Raw genomic sequence first — 16,105 nt, 5'->3', positions numbered from 1 at the left:
CAAAAACTGCATTTTACCCTGTGTTCTATTTTTAGCCTTGACGGCCATGTTTTTTGACGAAATAGAAAATAAAACACAAACTTTATTTAATACACCCTACTGATCATTCAGTTGAAGTTTGGTTGAATTTGGTTGAGTAGTTTTAGAGGAGAAGATTTTTTAAAGTCAGCAAATATGATGAACAAATTGTGAAAAATTGTCATTAAAGGACAATAACCCCTTAAGGGGTCAATTGACAATTTTGGTCATATTAACTTATTTGTAGATCTTACTTTGCTGATCATTTTTGCTGTTTACAGTTTATCTTTATCTATAATGACCAAAAACTGCAAAATTCCTTAAAATTACCAATTAAGTGGCAGCAACCCAACAATGGGTTGTTTGATTCATCTGAAAATTTCAGGGCTGATAGATCTTGACCTAATGAACATTTATACCCATGTCCGATTTGCTCTAAATGCTTTCGTTTTTGAGATATAAGCCAAAAACTGCATTTGACCCCTATGTTCTATTTTTAGCAATGGCGACCATGTTTGTTGATAGGCCAAAACTTCGGATACAATTTATAAACTAGATACCCTAAGGAACATTCAGTTAAAGTTTGGAAGTATTTGGCCAAGTAGTTTCAGAGGAGAAGGTTCTTGAAATAGTTTACGACGACAGACGACGACGGACGCCAAGTGATGGCATAAGCTCACTTTGGCCCTTCGGGCCACGTGAGCTAAAAACCAAAACGAAATTGTTTAAATATCTTTTACAATTGTGTGTGTTCTCTTTTATTTCTGTAACTCTAAGCTAGATTCTATGATTTTCTTTTTTCCATAGTTGTACTTCACAGCATATACAACAACAAAGTACACATGAAAAATAATTTATTGCAGATTATATGCATTAAAATAGTTAGTACAAACAATGTATTGCACAAAATGTAAGAAAAAATTAACAAATAAATCAATAACCTAAGTATTTGCATAAAACAAACAATATTTAAATCATAATCAACAAGAAAAGTGGAATACTTAGATTAAAAGAAGTAAATGCATGTCAAATAATCAGTATGGGTGAATATTGTCGAGAGAATTTTTTGCCATTGCAGGAGTTTGTCAGTACAATTATTTTTTTCAACAAGAGATAATTTTCACCAATATGTATGAAATAACCCATTTTTTGTCCAGCAAAACTTTAAAAGCTGTGTAAAACAGATTTTTGTTATTAAGTTGTTATGTAGAGCGTAATACCACCCCAAACTGACTAACATATTGTCAATAAATCTCTTAGCATCCATTGAATTAGTTGGACTTCATAAAGTGAGGATTTCTTAACAAACAAAATAGATTCAAATAAACTAGGAATGCCTCCTTGTCTAAAACAAGGTTTGAATAATAGATAAATTTTAATTGTTCTTTTCTGTTTGGCTATCATGACATTTGACATTTAAATTTTTAAGTAGCAAACAATTGGTCTCTCAATTTCAAATTAAAACAGTCTAACCTATTTCATTAGATAAATATCAATAATATATGCTACTAAAATTATTGACAATATGTTAGATAGTTTGGGGTTGTATAACGCTCTACATCACCAAAAGAAAATATTTTTTCGCAGCTTTTTTTTAAAGAAAACTTTTTGATATTCATAATCAACAAGATAGTGTAACAAAAAATGTATTTTACATGTATTAATTTATACTGGACACTAAACCAGCTCCAATCAATCCATCATATTGGCTACATCTTGTAAACCTGAAAAATCGTAAATTATTTTTGAAAAAAGTAAATATTACATTTTTTAAATAAATAAAAATCGGCATATAAGTATAGCTGAAATCTTCAAATCTAAGATATGAACAACAGTTCATCCTTCGTATTAATTGAAATGTTCCACCAAACATAACCACAGATCTTTGTTGAAAATGTGTACCAAAACAGACTGCCTTACAAATATATTTTTAAAAATGCTGACCGCTAATGTAGGAGCTGACTGCAGTTTTGAATTGAAATTTTAACAATACTCGAAGAAAACTTGGAAAGTATAGACTACTCCACAGATTGAAATTGTCAAACAGAAAATAAGTATCTTTAAATTTATCTTTTAATAAGACTGAGTATGATATGATTTATGTAAATGAATAAAATCTTGCATCTGTAGTTACAAAATAAACAACTTTGAGCATACAAACTGTGTGAAGCACAATTATAAATATATAGTGCACAAAACCTCAATAATGGATCTCCTTAATAAAAAATTAATCACCTAACAAGCATTTTGCAATATTTAAAAAAGTTCCCAATGACTATAAAAATGGAATTATATTTTGTAACTCATATTCTTTATGTTCTTACAATAATTTGTTAGCCAATGGCCATGTTGTCTTAAAATTAAAATGGACAGAAATATACCAAAAAAGATCCAATTATAACCATGATTTTCATATATCTACGTTTAATAACAACTAATATACAGTAACATAGTGAATAACAGTGACTTATTATTATTCTGAAGTGAAAGTACAAAAAGGTGTCCATTACAATCATATATAATTCTAAAGTGAAAGTAAAAATACAAGTCTATACAATCTTAAGCTAAATTCATAAGATGGTGTTCTCATATTATCTGCAATAAGAAAACAAGTAAATTAAAATTTCACAACCTGGCTTGAACAATAAAGGCACAAAAAGCTAGCAACTTCTTGCACTAAATACAACTCTCCTCCAAGTATTTTATTTTAATTCAAAGGAACCAGTTTTTACTAAAATCAGCAGATAATTCTTTTTATAGAAATTGAAAGATATTTTTTTTTACATTCCACTAATAAGTAATTCAGAGGTTGATAATGATTAAAATTGATCCTACATCAAAATAGTGTGTGTTTGTGTTTGTTTTTCTTGCTCTCAGGTGTTCCAGTTATTCGTTTGTTTTTCTTGCTCTAATGTGATCCAGTTAATCGTTTGTTTTCCTCTTATAGTTGATGTGTTCCTAAGCATTTGCTTTGTAACCCCAGATTTCTTTTTCTTCAATTGATTTATGACTTTTGAACAGCAGTATACTATTGTTGCCTTAATACCAAGTGAATGGATCACATTAAATACTTTTTTGTAGGTGCTAAGACTCATTATGATAATAAAACATCATAGTACTGTAGGAAAACTTATTTTTGTAGATATATCATGTACATTTTTAAAGTCCACTCTTTTGTAGCCAACCTCAAAGTGATATATTTAACAAGTTTTTCTTTGTTGGTGTGTTTTTATTCTCATACACTGTTAATTAACACAAAAATTAACATTTAAATATCTGATAACAGGAAATAACACACACGATATGCATTGCACAATAAAGTAGTTGATTTCGGTCAGAGTTCCATGTCAACTTACTTTTAAATTGACCTAGTTATACAAGACTTACAAAATCCATATATATCTTTGAGTGACTTAACATGACAACAATTATCAAAGAATTCATTATGCTGATACATAAACCTGACCATTGAAGAATTATATTAAGTTGAAAAACATGGTTTGCATTTTCATGACCACAAAAGTAAATAAACATTAAATAGGTATTAATTATACTCTAAGAATAAACCTATACAAAAATATTTAGCTTTCATATAAACTTACTGAGAAACAATGAACACTTAACCTTGGCACAGTTTTTTTTATCTGGGAAATTGAAGAAACAATTCCATAATAATAGATGCTCAACATGATAAAAACTATTCCCCATTGACAGTTACATAACATCAATGTGTTCAAAATCTTTTTGTAAAGTTTCAAGGTACAACCCCTTCCACTATAAGTCAATTGAAACCAGACCAAAATAAATTCTGGCAATTAGGTTTTATTTAATGTGTAAAGATTATTCTGTTGCATTTTTAAACAACCCAAAACTCTTGCAAATTCTGCTATTGTGTCATGCATGCTGTACATATATTAAATCCATCTATATTGTAATAAGATGTTAGCAAAGAAAGGAAAAGATTATTTAAAGCAGTAAGGTCTAAGGGTGTGCTCCAATTTATATATCTCCAAACTGGTGAAGCTGTTAGCAGCAGCAAAAAGTTACAGAAAACCCCTATTAAGATCAAGACTGTCAAAACTCTAGGATAAGTAGAATTTTCATACTGACCTCATTTCTTCTTTTTCTGAAATTTATAAGGTAATTTGTCAACTGAGCATCTAAATTTTGAATTAGATAACATATTTAAGTTATTCTTGTTTTTAAGTGTTTTTTTTGTATTTTTAATGGAGTTTTTTGTTGCTGAATTTTTACTCAGATACTCTCTGATTCCTAAGTGGAAATATTAAATTTGAGTTTTGTGTTGATTTGAAATATGCAAAATACTTTTATTTTTTTTTCTTATCCTGGTTTGACTCTTTAGTAATCTAAAACATCAAACAGATATTATACTTTTCAAACCTTTCATTGAGCAGCTGAAAAATTCTACTTTCCCATTCTAGTTTAATGGCATTCTTTCACAAGATTAATGAAAAAAACTTTGCATGGAAATTAAATTTCTACAGAAGCATATACTATTTCTAAAAGCTGTCAAAATATTTACATTCTTATAACATGAGATCATGGAATGATAAGTACAAATCAACAAAAACCCTCAATCCCTACAAAATAGGTACAAGTCCTCCTTAGTCAGGCAATGTCTCTGACACACAAGACAATGCACTCCTTCACTAAACATGGCGGTGCTTGAAGAAAATCTGATTAACCTCACATTTATTTCTATTACAAAATACAACTATTGTGTTCGTCTTTTGCAAAATTTTGGATGTAAATCCTTCAGACCACCATTTTTTAGCACTCTGGGGATGTATAGTCTTAATAAAAAAACATCTATGACTTCGACTCCAGTTTGGCAGAGCAATCAGTCGATAAAGAAGCTACTCATTCCTCAATTTCAGATTGTAAATCTATCACTACTGACTTGTATTTACAATAATAATCAAAACATGCAAGATATATATACATAAATATCTTTTCCAAAAAAAAATCAAAAATGGCTTAACCCTGTTTTAAATCAAATGCATTATTAATATTGATATAAGCAGCCATTCCCACATCCACTGTACTAAATTTTAAAAAAAAATAATAAGAAAACTGATATTATAAGCAACATACTAGCTTAAACTGCTTGTATTTTACCACAAACCATTGTCAACCAATAAATATCAAACATTTAAATTATGAAAAGATTCCAAAGGTTGACTTTCTAAAAGTATTAAACAAAACACTAAAATTTCAGTCAGATTGGTATAAAATTTTTCCAAAACTTCTAAAATCTGCATAAAAAAATGAAAAAGAAACAAATTTTAAATGTGAGAATAACTACCTAACATTTAATCAGTTTATAAAATGCAAATATTTCAATGAGGATAGCATTGTCATACAAATAATGTTAAATATTTAATGAATAGCACCAAAACAAGTCCAACAGTACTAAAGTAAGATATTTATAAGGAAAATAGATAAAATACACACAAAGATTTAGCATTAGGCAAAATAACATTTGTTCAGAATATGAAACAACAAAATACACAACTTCCATGAAAAACAAGAATACAAAATACATGACTAACATGAAAAACAAAGCATCAACCTTCTAACAATCTATAAATAATCAAATAGGAAAAAACACTTGGGTCCCATTAAAAATAAAAGTAGAATACTGGTAAAATTTGGTGGTGAACTTAAACATGTAAAAATGAATGAAACATACTATATAAAGGAAGACAAATTATGTGTGATGATAAAAAGTGGCAAGGTTATAAAATATATATTATAAGTTTGGCACAATGATATGGTCCAGGAAACTAAATAATTTAACATGACAAATTTAATTCAGTTTTAAAATTCATGCTTTTAGTAAAAATAAAATGACATTCCCTACAGCTGAATTAATTACGGCATGAGACTTTCATTTAAACAGTAGATATATTCTTATAACATGTGACCTATTTCCATGGACATGATTTTCTACTAAGAAAAGAAAACATCATTTCATACTATGAAAATGAAATGCTCTTGTAGAATTTCGTTGAAAACATTCTTTTATATAAGTATATCATGTATATATGTAACATACTTATTTTGGTATAAGATAAATGGCATTTTTATTGGTTGGTGAATATATTAAGTGAGTTTTTTAGTCTTGGTTCTTCCATTATGTTAGAGGGTCTGGGCGGGTTTTTATTTGTGTTTTTTTTTCTCTATTTATTATTCATTTTGCCCATAATTCTCTTTTCTATAACATTAACACCCCCTTATTTTCTATGCTTTGTAAAGCAGCTCCCAATTATTCTGTATTCTTAATTTTGTGTCTATTTGTGTCTTTTTTCTAATATTGTTTGCCTTTCACTCTCCTTTATTTGCCTGTCATTCTCTATTATGTAAACAGTAACCAGACCCACATGTAAGCCTATGAAATTATGGTGTCCACATGAAGATACTGATGCATCCATTATCGAATTTCATTCTTCTAAAAATTTTCTCAAGGATTTTCAAAATCATATATGAAATATACAGTAGTTTCCTTCATATAGAATTTCATTTCATTGAAAATGTTCTCAGGGTTTTTTCAAATTCCTATATAAAATCTACAGTATTTTCATTCTTACTGTAACAAATGTATTAAAGTGTGGACACATAAACATGCTGAATATATAAAAACGTTCAAGGTTAATTTAAAAGAACCTGTAAAGTAAATTTATTTAGTTTCAGAAGTGACTGAACACAAATGTGCATGTTTTTGATAAAAAAACATGTGTACCATTCTATTTCATTGCAGTTACTGGCCAAACTAAATTCATAGCGGTTTTGTAATGTTTTGAAAGCAGTCAAATACATATCACAACTTTTCATTCAAACATGCAATCTTGAACAGTATATATGGGTAATAAAAGTCAATGCATCAAGTCATTGTACCTTTGGACTAGTCAGTTATAATCTCTTCAAGGGAGACAATTGATGAAACTGGTTGCTGTTTAAAATAAATTAATCTTATAACAGTATGATGTTCTTAAAATAGATTATATTCAAAATAATTAAAGTGAATATGTCTATAAAAAAATTAAAATTATATTAAGCACTTTAGAATAGTATATGGCAGGACTAAAGTTTGAATAAGTTACTAGTTACACCTTAATAAATATGCACAAATATATATATGATGATTTGTCCAGACACCACTATGATCCATATAAGATTCATTGCATTGATTGTTCAGTCAAAGTTCATGGCATGTACATCAGGGCTTCCAAAAAATATTTGAGCCAGCCGGACATTTCATATCTGATCCCGATTTTAATCCCTTAAGACTTAGTCACAAAAGGCAATTATGGTAATCAGATGGCCATTCCAATGATTGACATTACATTTAAAAAAAAAAGATTTTAAACTTTACTTTGATATGATATGAATTTGATGTTCGGATGTTACTGTTAAATTGGCAGTGCATCATTCAAAGTGTGCACATCAGCGTGCTCATATCTGCCTTAGACTTTTTATTTGTGCAAAAAGACATTGTCAAAAACTTTACTTTCGTTTTCAACCGGATGTTGACTTGACAATGGTAAAACATGGACCATAAACGGATACCTAAAATCCGTGTAAGTTTACAAAGCACGACTGAGAGAAGAAGCTCTTTCAACGTTATTTCTTCAACAAACTTCTTGCATTGGACGTTAGATACAGGTATCAATGATAATTTTAGCATTTTTAAAGAAATGTAGGATGCATTATTAAATTTCCCACCTGTGCACATGCGCACACGTGTTCTAGTTCATACGACGTAGTTCTGACGATTTTTTTTTTAATACCTTTTTAAATTTTTCATCAAATCATGTTGATAAACTAATTTCTAATAATTTTAATCTTTTGGACTAAATCATTTAGATACAAACCGCTGAAATGTAAGAAAATAATTGTGAATAAACCGATCAATTTATACGATGTCCGGTACTGAACATGGTTCACCTGTCACTTGAACAGGTAGATTTCAGCTGTCCAACTACTAATAGGCTTGATTAAAATTAGAAAGTATTAAGTAAGTGTTGTTTTGATAGTAATTAATCATCATGTCACATTTATGACCGGAAATGTGTTGATGTTAAAGGCAAAAGGTTGGGTCAAAAAGATCGTGAATTATGTAAAAATGACCGAAAAAGCCTTGAAAACTAAAAAGTATATGACCGTTTCATGCTTTGCCCAGCCGGACTTTTACCGGACATTATATAAATGACTGGAATATATGACCGTTTTGGAAGCCCTGATGTACATCCTAAGTTCAAAGTTAAATGTTCATACAGTTTATAACATCGCTACAACACTTAGTTCTATATAAACCCCAGAACTTCAATTAATTTTGCACTATTCAAAATATTTAACATGATTTGTTTTAGAAGCTGTGGCAACCTAAAAGCTTCAGACTTCAAAGCACTTTGAATGACAATACACACATACAGACACAGACTTGGGTGAAAATACTGAAATGGTATGAGTCTTTTTCATAAAGACAGAAATTTTTGACATAATAGTAATGCATGAAATGTTGGCTTGGGCCATCACGAATGAGGACATATTAGGAAGATTTTATTTCCATTTCAGATCGTAAGGGAGTTAATCTATTGCAAGTTATCTCCCCTTGATTATTAACCAAGAAGATGAATTCCTCTGAATATTTTCTACCGAGTGAATTATGCATCAGCATCTGGTATGTCTGGTATATCTATTGCACAACTCGTGTCCCGTTCTTTGTCTTCGAAACAAACTCTTTCCACACCATCACTTTTGTCTGGAGTATTCACAACAATGTCATCTTCGTTGGAAGTTTTCACTGCAACATCACTCTTGTATTGAGCGTTCACCACAACATCTCCTTCCGTCAATGTTTCATTTGGTGCGGCTGACATTGGTGAACTATGAACAACAACGTCTACTTCATTTATTGAAATGGGACTTGCAGCCATGTTTTCATCTGAAAATGACCGCTCTTGTTGTGCTATATGTAAATAAGGACTACTTAAGTTGTCTATATTTTTTTCAGGTGTTTCATTTTCAATTGTGTTGTCTGTGAGTTCTACTTCATAAAAATCATTAGATATGGGATCACCCATATACGGTACCTCTTTTGTAGCTCTGATAATCCTCTGACAGTAATAGTCATCATAGTTTATTGGATTCTGGTCATGTTCTCTGGAATAAAAGAAAGTAAATATTTTGTAAAATATTCCTAACATTAGTTATATTTGTAAATAGGCAGCGAACAAAATTTTACTTAGGCAACTGATTAATCTACCTTTAAATTTGCACTTTGTAAGAGGTAGAATCAGTTAATTGTGAGACTAAATTATTTTTATCAATACAAATATTTAGTTTGAGTTATATTTTGTGATATTTTCAGTCAACAAACAACAACATTCCTGTTGTATATTGAAATAGCTATGCTGGCATGATGTTGAATAGGAAGTAGAATTAGTAGCTTGTTAAATAGTAACATACCTGTTGTATATAGAAATAGCTATGCTGGCAGGATGTTGAATAGGAAGTGGAATCTGTAGCTTGTCAAATGTAGCTGCTTTCCTATCTTGTTTCCATGGCCATGACCTTGGTCTATAGAAAAACAAACAAACAAAACAGTAATAAAAACAAATTTAAGATTTTTATTGATAATTCAGATATAACATTAATCACATTCTTTAAAGTATAATATTCTGTAATGCATTCTTTTTTTAAACTTTAAAAAGAGAAATCTTAAACTTAAACTTCTAAATAAAGGCAACAGTAGTGTATCGCTGTAAAGAGTTGGAAGGTTAAATTTACATGACCTCCAATCCTACTTTGCAGAGGTCAAAGTAAATGGTTCAGTCTGATTATTTATTATCTGTGATGTAATGTAGGATAGATGAATATAAAATACCTTCTTTAACTACCTGTAACTTACCATACTCTCTCATTTAACCACAGACCTACTGTAATCCAAAAATTTAAACATGCCTGTTGGAAAGTAGAAACCAGTTCATGGTCACTCTAAGTCCATTTGCAATTGGACTTCTTTCTCTTATTTAACTAATATCATCAAGTTTGTCGTCCCATTGTTATTGGAAAACTTATTTATAACTTTTAGCTAACTATAAAATGTGGATGCCTAAAGTGAAATTCTGTATACTGTTAATTACATAGGTGTCAACTAATTAAACCTGATAAAAAAAATATGTTGTAGACCCTATTTTAACATTATTTTTGATGGACACTGAATTTTACTTCAGCCCTTTTATAGCCAACTTCATGACTTCAGGATTTCTTTTTTTTCTTGATGTATTTGTGCATAGTACATAGACAATTTATTTTCATGATTTATTTTTTCTTCCTGAAAATGTTGAGAAAATTATTTGCTTTACAGCATTTCTACACAATCCATATTCAATACACCGTATTGCTATTTGTCCACCATTACTGGAATCACATAAATTTGGACATCACAATAGAAAATATCTGATACCATATTGGAACAAGAGGCTGTCACAACGACAGCAAACCGGATTTATTAATATTTTTTTTTGTCCTGGCAACATCACAAGAACCATTACTGATGAATGGTGAAAATGAAAATCGTCAATATCAAATTTGACCTCCATTTTGTCATCAGTATCAACATCTTAAAATTTGAAAAGCTTAGATTGAATGGTTCATGAGTAAATGCAACAACGTGAATGGAAACGCCATTTCACAATCTTTCAAGAACCATAACTCCTGAACGGTAAAAGTCAAAATCGTCATTATTGAACTTGACCTCTAATTTGCCATCAGTAACAACATATAAAAATTTCAAAAGCTTTGGTTGAATGGTTCATGAGAAAATGCACGGACACGACTGGAAACACCATTTTTCAATCTTTCAAGAACCATAACTCCTGAACGGTAAAAGTCAAAATCGTCATTATTGAACTTGACCTTTATTTTGTCATCAGTAACAACATATTAAAATTTGGGAAGCTTTGGTAGAAAAGTTCATGCGTAAATGCATGGACACGACTGGAAACACCATTTTTCAATCTTTCAAGAACCATAACTCCTGAACGGTAAAAGTCAAAATCGTCATTATTGAACTTGACCTCCATTTTGTCATCAGTAACAACATATTAAAATTTGGGAAGCTTAGGTAGAATAGTTCATGCGTAAATGCACGGACACAACTGGAAACTCCATTTTTCAATCTTTCAAGAACCATAGCTCCTGAACGGTAAAAGTCAAAATCGCCATTATTGAACTTGACCTTCATTTAGTTGTCAGTAACAACATATTAAAATTTTAAAAGCTTTGGTTGAACGGTTCATGAGTTAATGCACGGACAACATTTGATTGCCGCCCGCCCGCCCGACCGACCGCCTGCCCGCCGTACATCCCCAAATCAATAACCGACATTTTTGTCACAAAAATCCGGTTAAAAATGATAATTGTATGACATCAAAAGTTCAATAGGATCAAACAGCACATATTTTCATATAAGGTGTATAAAATTCACCCATTTACTTTCAGTAACAAGAAAACCTGACAAAGTTCTATCATTAAAAATGATTATTATCATAAATCAGATTTTCTGTTATTAGATATAATAACATATGGTATGAGTGACAATGAGACAACTCTTCATCCAAATCATAATTTGTAAAAGTAAACCATTATAGGTCAAATTATAGTTTTAAACATGGATCATTCGCTCAAACAAAACAGATCATTTATACCAATACAGATGATATTTTACCTCCTTGTAGCAAATGCTGCAGTAGCATGGATCACACGACTTGGGTTGAAGATATCTAAATCAGCAGACGGTCTTTTGACTGCTACATCACCTTAAATCAAAACAGAATGATTTTATGTGGTTTGGAAGACTTTTGACAAGATAGAAAAAAAGTATATTTTTTAAATGTTCAAATAGAAGTAATTTAAATATTTTGGGGTGAATGAGTATTGTGAATTATTCTATCCCAAATGACAAGATCTTGGTCTCCCTTGTTGACTCGCAAGATACCTTCATACCTGAAGACCTCCTTAAAGGTTTTGTAGGACTATGAGAGCCATCTTGCACACAAAACCCCCATGGGCATTTTGAAAAGTTGGCAGGTATGTATCTTAGATTATGTAATCCTGAAAATAACTGATAACATTTATCTGCTGCAAATATAATGACTAGGAAGTTTCAATAATTATCAAAGGTACCAGGATTATAATTAAGTACGCCAGACGCGCGTTTAGTCTACATAAGACTCATCAGTGACGCTCATATAAAATATTTATAAAGCCAAACAAGTACAAAGTTGAAGACAATAAGGATCCAAAATTCCAAAAAGTTGTGCCAAATACGGATAAGGTAATCTATGCCTGGGATAAGAAAATCCTTAGTTTTTCGAAAAATTCAACTTAATATCTACTACTATTTTTTTTTTTATATTATGCTCAATATATAAATCTTATGGATTTATGAATAATCTTAAAGTTCATTATTATCCTCAAACAGAAGTATTAGTGCTGAGGAAACTGTTCCCTAAATATCTAAACATTTATGACTATTTCTGCATTACTGTCTTGTTACTTGTTATAAAATTGGAAATAAGGACTATGGTGAAAAGTTATCTCATTGACAATTACACCACATCTTCTTTTATATGGGTGTTTTTCATTGATGACTTTAAACATGTTTGACTTACCTGAAGTCGAATGGACTTCAGTAACAATGTCTAAGTCATCATGGAAGTCTCCAGTCTTCACCATTTCCACATATCTTCCCAGGTGTAAATGTTGTACCTAAACAAAAATTATTACGGATTGGTACACAGAAACAATTAAGTGCTCTTTGAAGTTACATCTGCAATTACTAACTATACAGCATCAGAATAACATTTTATAATATAACGGAAATTAGTCTTAGGTTTATATACACAATATATAAATAGAATATAAATTAAAACCACTACATGTAGGGTAAAAGTCAGGTGGAACGTATGCCACATGGTTGGGGTAGAATTAATCTTATTGGTTGCCAATTTATAGCTTCTTTGACGCCTGGGATTATGAACCAATGGAAATAAGAAGAAATTTCTAGAAGCTACTTGGTTTTGTACAACATATAAAATTCATTATCCTAGACTTATTTTAAGGGTTTTAGCAACTAGTTCCTTGCTAGTCTGCATCACTGATAAATCATAATTTAACCTATTTTAAAAGATAACATATTATGCTATGCAATTAAGGACAAAATATAGATTGTTTAGAATAATCACTTTTCTTTGAATAAACAGTTTTAACAGTAAAAAATAAGATCTGTTAATTTGCAAGTTTATTAGTTAAGCTACTACAATGACTCAAAGAAAAGGGACATCTTTTTGGTCAAAACTTTTTGAGTACTTGGTCTAAGAAAACATACAATCAAAAAACTGGATTCGTTGTTTAGAGTACAAATTTTGTTGTCCAAGTACTGAGTAAAGTTTTATGATAGGAAACATTAGATTAAGGGCAATCCTAAATATTCATCACATTGCAGGAACCTTAAATCCTCTTTCCACCATGTCATCAATATTAAAACATACCTCCAACTGGAAGTGTGTGTCAGTTCCCTCCAATGGTATCAGAAATCCTTCAGAAAATACGTCTTTTAACTTTTTACAAGCTAGCCCTGAAAAATATTTATTGTTCAGTAAACAAAACAAGAAAGACACAAAAAAAACCATATTTGTTTTTAAATGAAATTTGTTAAAAACTAAATATTTAAACTAAGAATCCATCAATAGCTAGGTGTCCCCCTAAAGAACTTAATGCCATGTACTATTACATTTTAGCATCAAATTCTATGCTTAATTGTATTGCATTATTTTCAAAACTACATTTTGTTACCAATTTTAAAACAAACAATAGTGTGGAACAGGGTTTCTGCTGGCGGTCACCATTTTCGCAATTTACGAAAAAATTATAATTGTGACAATTAAAAATTCGTCATTGGCAGAGAATTTGGCGAAAGAAATATATATAATGATTTATTTTTAACCATCTTGTTTATCAACTTTTTTTAGTTTCTTGGACTACCTGATCCGACAATACTCGGAATTCACCTTGAACTGGTTAAGATTTTGACAGAAAATCAATATTCAGCTGAATGCATTTTATAGCTATCCACATCAAAGGACTAATTAATAATCACAAAATAATATGGTTAAATTGCGCCCGTCACATATCACATACAGGATTTATTAACCACTTTGCGACACACGTGTTTGAAACAAAATTTTGACGACTCCTCTCCTTCTTTTAATGATAGTCCATAAAAGAAAACTGTTGTTATGACGAAAAATGTACAAAAGCAAGAAAGGTCTCTGATTTAAAACTATCATTTAACTTTGATATCGATAATTGATTTCAGTAGGTACTTTAAAGTGGTTTCAGGGACACAAGTGTTTCAAGCATAGTTTTACATTTTTCAATGGTCTAGAAAAGAAAACTGTTGTTATGAAGAAATTCATTCAAAAGGTTGGGAACAACCCCTCGAATGAGAGTAACCCTATATTGACTACACCTTACATGAGGGATCTATTTCAAGTGATGTAAAAACCACTATTAATCATAGACAGCAATGGGGCAAATTCGTGTTATTTAGGGGGGACAGGAAAAAAAGGAAAATTTTAAAAGAAAAATACATTTGTGTTACTTGGCGAAAAATAATAATAGAGTGGCAAAAAATACATTGTTTTGGCGAAGGAGGTGGCGAAAAAAATAATTGACCCAGGGGAAATCCTGGTGTGGAAGTTAATAAAGGAAGCTTAAGGTAAGACCTTAATGTTTGTCCACAGTAATAATAGATGAAACAAAATTGTTCTGCCAGATTTTCTAATAGGAAATCAACCATGCAGATTGTTCATCTTATTCCACATGGTAGCACTTCATGTGTTTTTTCTTGTATCAAATGTGATTAACCTTACACAAAAGGGGCTTTTACAAGTCAACAGGCAGCAGATATGTTTCAAGAAAAAAAATACAGATCTTAATGGTTTTTCATGTATATTTATTGTTTTATAATTTTTTAGTGTGCATTTTCAAATTACTCATCATGTAGTAGAATTGATTAAGAAAATTAAAAGAAATGTAATCTGAGAACATTATGACAGAAAAATGTTGCTCTATCTATCCTTTATTTGAAACAAAGAAATATAAATGTAAATAACCACAAGAGTTATCTTAAATATTATGATAAATGAATAAGAGTTACCTCCCATTAAACACATGTATATATAATGTAAGGAATTATTTTTGAAAGTATAAAATTTATTTAATATGACAAACAAATGGAAAGAAGTGACATATGATAAATACAGCCATTAAGACATACTTTTCTGTACTTGGTTTTTTTTTTTTGCTCTTTAAAGTCATAAGAAACCTCAAATAAAAAAAATAATGCATATGTTTTTTTATAACTCAATGGATAGTTTTCATTATAAAACTTATGTACATATACTTTTTTCTGAAGAAAATTCTTTAATATATTCATATTTAGAAGAAGTTTACTTTATTTTAATTGCTTGCTTCCAGGAAGCAATTCCCCGACATATTTTCCGTATGCAAAGTGACCTCAGTGTGACCCATCCCGTAAAAATCCGGTGATCGCAATACGCATGGATGTCCTTAAAATAAACTATTATCTGAATTTACATGTTAATCACGTGCTCAATTTCCATGCTTTTTTGTTGATTGTTGACAAACAGGTGACAATCGTTAAACTTCGGCTTCAAAACACGAACTTTAATTACCTGCCATATTTTCACAACAACACTGACTGATTGAAAAAAAAATTTACGATTATACGAAATTTATGCCAAAAAAATGATAAATTCGTGCACAGAAGACTTAAGTTTATGATGTTTGTATGCATTGGTTCAAGAATTGGAAGAACATTATTTTTCACCGGTCACTCGTTTCTTATGACTTTAAACTTCAGAATATAAATCTAATGCCTAAACTTGGGAAATGATATCAGCAAATTTTATCAAAGGTTAAATTATTGGCCAGCATTTTAAATCAAATGTCAATTTTTTAAATACCACCAAGT

At 30.3% G+C, this 16,105-nt stretch overlaps 2 protein-coding genes across 2 annotated transcripts in view; one reads left to right on the top strand and one right to left on the bottom strand.

Moving 5' to 3' along the window:
• Positions 1-16,105, top strand: part of LOC139488651 (DNA double-strand break repair Rad50 ATPase-like) — a 90,265-nt gene that overhangs the window by 21,105 nt on the left and 53,055 nt on the right. The gene's annotated exons all lie outside the window — the stretch shown is intronic.
• The window catches only part of LOC139489346 (uncharacterized), a 34,242-nt gene continuing 18,994 nt past the window's right edge, over positions 858-16,105 (bottom strand). The window contains exons 5-12 of the mRNA XM_071275656.1: positions 13,599-13,684; positions 12,720-12,816; positions 11,774-11,864; positions 9,511-9,621; positions 9,135-9,204; positions 6,937-6,991; positions 4,129-4,144; positions 858-2,613 (exon numbers count right to left, since the gene is read on the bottom strand). Coding sequence (XP_071131757.1) covers positions 6,944-6,991; positions 9,135-9,204; positions 9,511-9,621; positions 11,774-11,864; positions 12,720-12,816; positions 13,599-13,684 — 503 coding nt within the window. The 3' untranslated portion in view covers positions 858-2,613; positions 4,129-4,144; positions 6,937-6,943. The remainder of the gene's footprint in view (positions 2,614-4,128; positions 4,145-6,936; positions 6,992-9,134; positions 9,205-9,510; positions 9,622-11,773; positions 11,865-12,719; positions 12,817-13,598; positions 13,685-16,105) is intronic.

The sequence above is a fragment of the Mytilus edulis genome, chromosome 9 (genome assembly GCF_963676685.1).
Source record: "Mytilus edulis chromosome 9, xbMytEdul2.2, whole genome shotgun sequence".
In the NCBI taxonomy this organism is placed as follows: domain Eukaryota; kingdom Metazoa; phylum Mollusca; class Bivalvia; order Mytilida; family Mytilidae; genus Mytilus; species Mytilus edulis.
This window is presented reverse-complemented; position numbering and strand designations above follow the sequence as displayed.